We start from the raw sequence: 5,024 nt of genomic DNA on the forward strand, positions 1-5,024 counted from the left end.
TAATACTAATATAATTTTAAACTTTTCACTTTATTCTTAATAAGATTATCTATAACCATTAAAATATCTATGTTTTGTTTAAGTCCACAAATTTCAAGTGAATTTATTTCTTTTATAAACTCAGCGACTAGTCAAACAAAATGAAATAAAGTAAAGAGATTAAATAGATGGTCGAAGACAAGAGTCTTTTCATCAAGCACTATCTAACGGGAACAAATCATGTTGCGGATATGTTGACTTCCTTAGGTTATCAACCGGAGGAAGTAGTTTCGCAAATTCAAAGGGGGTGATGCCATGATATTAAAAAAAAAGAGAGTCAAACATCACAAAATAAATTGAGATGAAAGAAGAACATTATTAGTAAGAAATTATGTCGTTGTTGATTATTTTTAAGAAACTCTAATGTACATCTTATTACATGTAAGATGACACGCTTATTCAAGAATTATATAATTCGAGACATATAAAGTTACTGAATTCTATCGATTCCATAACTGTAACGATCGCTCCACGTTGGCCTAAACCATGGACCAAGTGACAGGAACAATACCTAAATCTGTATTTAACCCTAAAGCTTTCCACACAGCAATAGAACCATCCACTATGTTATTTTTGCATGGACTTTGAAAAGCATGTTCCGCATCACAACCCATAGTAGAATCACACTCATCCACCACTTTAGCCGTTACGGTCTTTCCATTATTAGAGCGAATTAGTATCATTTTACCACACCTTGAACGTCCCGCGAACCATCCGGTGGATAATGCTACTACTCTTTCATTATTGTTATGATATTTCCCATCACATGATGATGGACCACCACCATCTCCGCCTTCACTGAAATCGTTGAGGGTAAGTTGAGCAGGCGTTGAGGAGGTGACAGGTGGCGAGCAACGGTATATTGGGTGTACACCGTTGCAATTGAGTGTGCCAGACGGACGGCATGTATTGGTTGGAGTTGGAGATGGGACGGAAGGAGGGTTACTTTTGCAAATTTTGGTACCAACGTTAGGATCATCGTTACATTTTCCGTTTATGCAAATTAATTGACCGTCACAATCGTCCCAAGTTTTACAAGGGCCGTTACATTGAGAAATGGCGTTAGAAGTAGAGATGAAAATGGTGAAAATTAGTGAAAGAAAGGCTAGAGTGGACATTGTGGCTACTTTTGTAATAATTGAAAAGGTTATATGTGTAAGAAAGTGTTGATGGGTGAAGAAAAGTGTCTAAATGGATGAATATATATAGGGAAAAATGATATTGTGATGAGTCGTAATTTTCGGCTAGTAGAGTTGTGCACTTGTCAAATGTACGGATTGATCTGAATTTGAATATGTTAAAACAAAATTTAATTACTTGAGTTGAAATGAACTAATTTGAGAAAGGTTAAATAATGAATAATAGTTTAATTCAAATTTCACGTAAAAAATTTGTAAATGAAGTAAATTAAGCACTATGAAATAATTTCTTTTCATCTGTTTTAATCTTAATGGAAAAAGTTATCTAATATGTATGGTTGCTGAAAAGTGATCGATATCCCTTAAAATTTTTAAAAAAGTGTGCAAGCTAACTCGAATAATCAACATAAGACTTTTCTGGCTATTCAATGCAAAGACTTGCCCATATGCACGGCTTCTGACATTAAGATTAATAGATGGACTAGCAAGTTGATCGAATAATTAATACAGGGTCGTGGTAGAATCGTTCGAAATTTCTTCACCTTTAATTAGAGGTAGGTGTGCATATGACCGGATTGGTTTGAATTTTTTAAATATCAAATCAAATTATTTGTGTCGGATTTTTAAATCTATAAACCAAACCAAATCAATAAAACTCGGGTTTTTCAACCGCGGGTTTTTTCGGATTTCTTCGGGTTTTTCGGATTTTCAGATTTTTTCAGTAAAGTATTTATACAAACATATAATTTACTTGTATTTCAAATATTTTTTTAGTCCTACCAAAATAGAACTATCTAAGATGTTTCTTAAGAAAATAACACAAAATATGATATGAGTAATGACACTAAAATATCCAACAAAAAAATAATAATAATGAAATCGCGTAAAAACAAATATTGCAAATTAACAAGTCATAATGAAAATGATCATAATTTAAAAGTACTAAATCATGCTAAAATAAGTTTAATAAATATTAGTTACATGACTAAATATTAAAGGAAGTGAAAATTAGATTATGTATTTGAATTGTCTAAACCAATGTAAAANNTATTTCTTTAGTCCTACCAAAATACAACTATCTAAGGTGTTTCTTAAGAGAATAACACAAAATATGATATGAGTAATGACACTAAAATATCCAACAAAAAAATAATAATAATGAAATCGCGTAAAAACAAATATTGCAAATTAACAAGTCATAATGAAAATGATTATGTATTTGAATTGTCTAAACCAATGTAAAACCAAAGAACAAATATTCAATATTATTGTCATTCTTATTGTTGAATTGATTTTCTTTTTGCATTAGTATTATTTTGATTTTGATTTAAATTTTATTATAATTAACAACATTTGTGGACTATAATCTTTATAGAACCATTCAGAATTCTAAGTTTCAAACTTGAAATAATATATTAAAAGATAAAAACTATGAAAAAGTATAAGAAATATTTAAAAATTATATCAAAGTATATATTTTTATGTATAAAATAAAATTTTAAAATTATATATATAATGTCGGGTTGGTTTGGTCTCGGGTTATTTTTTTTTAGTTAAAACCAATACAACCCAAATATAGTTGGGGTTTTTTTTTTCAATACCAAATCAAGTCAAACCAACCACTAGTCGGTTTTTTTTTCTCGGTTTGTGGTTTGGTTCGGTTTTGTACACCCCTAATTAGAGGGGTCGAGTTTAATTTTTTTGGAAATGAACTTTTTTTTGTTGAAAGCGTTATTTATTAGAAATAAAGTATGTAATGCACGGATTTAAATTTAATCGATTTTTAATAAGAAATAGAAAAAGAGTTCATTGACCAAAAAATCAACCATAAAAAGCTAATGGCTACGAGCTCATCATTATACCATAAGTATAGAGAGCAAAGCAATTAGTACTAATAACTTTTTTATAATCGATTAATTAATTCTTTAGGAATATTTTTCTTCCCAATCCTTGAAAAAGTTTTTAAAAAATAGTAGTTTTTTCCCTATTACTCTTTCCCTAGGTAGTGGCTGCTAATTAGTACTCTAATTCATTTATTCATTATTGACTCAATTAAAGGATAAATATATTTATAGATTTTTTCCTCGAAAAGAAAAACAAAAAGAGAAAAAGACAAGTCCGGGACCAAGGAGGATCGATTTTCTCATCTTAACGTATCGAGCATTTTAGGGGTCTATCAAAATTAATAAATTATAATAGCGAGATTTGTGATGGAATATGACGGCTAATTATCACGCATTTGTCGATGATTTTATTATAAAACTAATCAAACAAAAATACTCATTTGTCACAAGATATTTGTGATGGATTATTAAGTTACAAGTATCACCGATGAGCAACACTTACCCATGACCCTATACTTAGTTATAAATCTTTCAAAAATATTTTGATGAAAGACTATTTATGTTAATTAGTTCTTCTAATTAAAAAAAATAAAATGATAGTCCACATTCTAGAATAGTCTTGTGTAAATTCAATTGTCAATTTTCATAGTTTGATTTCAAACATTTTTATCTGATTTGTTATGAGGTCACATATTGTTAGGCATTTGATCTAATTTATTTAAAAACATTCGATACAGATAAATTTTTAACACTAAAACTAGTATATATCTAGATATGAATATATCAATAATATGAGATTAAGTAAAAAAATGTGGTATTCAATAATTTAGATGAGATAGTTACGCACAATTCAACTATATTTAGAAATTGGGATGGATATATAAATTGCTTTGCTTATTGGAAATTACGCATGGTATTCAATTCGTTTCAATTTGCTTGTTTTAGTTATTATTATTGGACAAAAAATATTTTGTTTGACTATAATTTTTCAAATACTATATGAATATATAAATTTTATTTCAGAAAGATTGAGATTCTATATCTGAATTTACACCACACATTAGTTAATTCGACCCTCATACTTTGAATCAACCCATACATATTAACTAGAAATATTTCATAACAAATTCTTGAGGTACACTAGTAATGTCCATCTTATCACATATTTTATATAATAATAAGATGACACAATTATTCAAACTTTACTCTATTACAACAAAACACACATAATAAATTAAAGTAAACTTAAGCCACATATATAGGAGTAATAATAATATTATCTCCTAGGCCATATGGACCAAGTGGTAACAATTTCTCTTTTTATTAAGTATCGATCTCTAAATAGGATCAACGATGAATTCTGCTGATTAGCTACAGAATTTATCGGACTTTTTGGTAGTGATATATCTCCTAGGCCATGGACCAAGTAATAGGAACTCTTCCCTCATCAGTATTCAATCCCAAAGCTCTCCACACAGCAATTGAACCATCCACTACATTATTTTTACAACCATCTTTTATGTCACATTCATCCACAACCTTAGCCATTACACTCTTGCCATTTTTATCGGCCCGAATACGTATCATTTTTCCACACCTTGAACCATTATCGTACCATCTAGTAGTCAACGCGACTACTCTTTCGTTGTTATCATGATATTTCTCGTCACATTCTGATGGACCACCCCCGTCTCCACCTTCACTAAAGTCGTTAAGAGTTAGCATACCTGGCGTTGAACCAGTAGACGGAGGAGAAGGAGAACTTCCTCCTCCTCCTCCTCCACAAATATTGGTTCCAACGTCAGGGTCATCGTTGCATTTTCCTCTAATGCATATTAATTGCCCATCGCAATCGTTTAACGATTTGCACGGGCCATTGCAAGAGGAAATGGCATTAGAGGAAGAGATGAAAGTTGTGAAAATGATGCAAAGAGAAAGAATTAAGGCTAGTTTTGTCATAGTGTCTATTTTTGTAAGTATTGATCGAGAATGTGGTTATATG

At 30.4% G+C, this 5,024-nt stretch overlaps 2 protein-coding genes across 2 annotated transcripts; both read right to left on the reverse strand.

Moving 5' to 3' along the window:
- Positions 1-354: 354 nt before the first annotated feature.
- Positions 355-1,285, reverse strand: LOC125843709 (kiwellin-like). The gene has a single exon (XM_049522891.1). It carries the CDS (start codon positions 1,155-1,157, stop codon positions 519-521), a length of 639 nt encoding a protein of 212 aa, XP_049378848.1. The 5' UTR covers positions 1,158-1,285; the 3' UTR covers positions 355-518.
- A 2,827-nt stretch (positions 1,286-4,112) lies between these two features.
- LOC125843714 (kiwellin-like) lies at positions 4,113-5,024 on the reverse strand. The gene has a single exon (XM_049522894.1). It carries the CDS (start codon positions 4,979-4,981, stop codon positions 4,433-4,435), a length of 549 nt encoding a protein of 182 aa, XP_049378851.1. The 5' UTR covers positions 4,982-5,024; the 3' UTR covers positions 4,113-4,432.

The sequence above is a fragment of the Solanum stenotomum genome, chromosome 11 (assembly GCF_019186545.1).
Source record: "Solanum stenotomum isolate F172 chromosome 11, ASM1918654v1, whole genome shotgun sequence".
NCBI lineage: Eukaryota > Viridiplantae > Streptophyta > Magnoliopsida > Solanales > Solanaceae > Solanum > Solanum stenotomum.

Excerpts from the sequence above, each read along its gene's own strand:
- LOC125843709 (XM_049522891.1), bottom strand. The coding sequence starts at position 1,157 with ATGTCCACTCTAGCCTTTCTTTCACTAATTTTCACCATTTTCATCTCT.
- LOC125843714 (XM_049522894.1), bottom strand. The coding sequence starts at position 4,981 with ATGACAAAACTAGCCTTAATTCTTTCTCTTTGCATCATTTTCACAACT.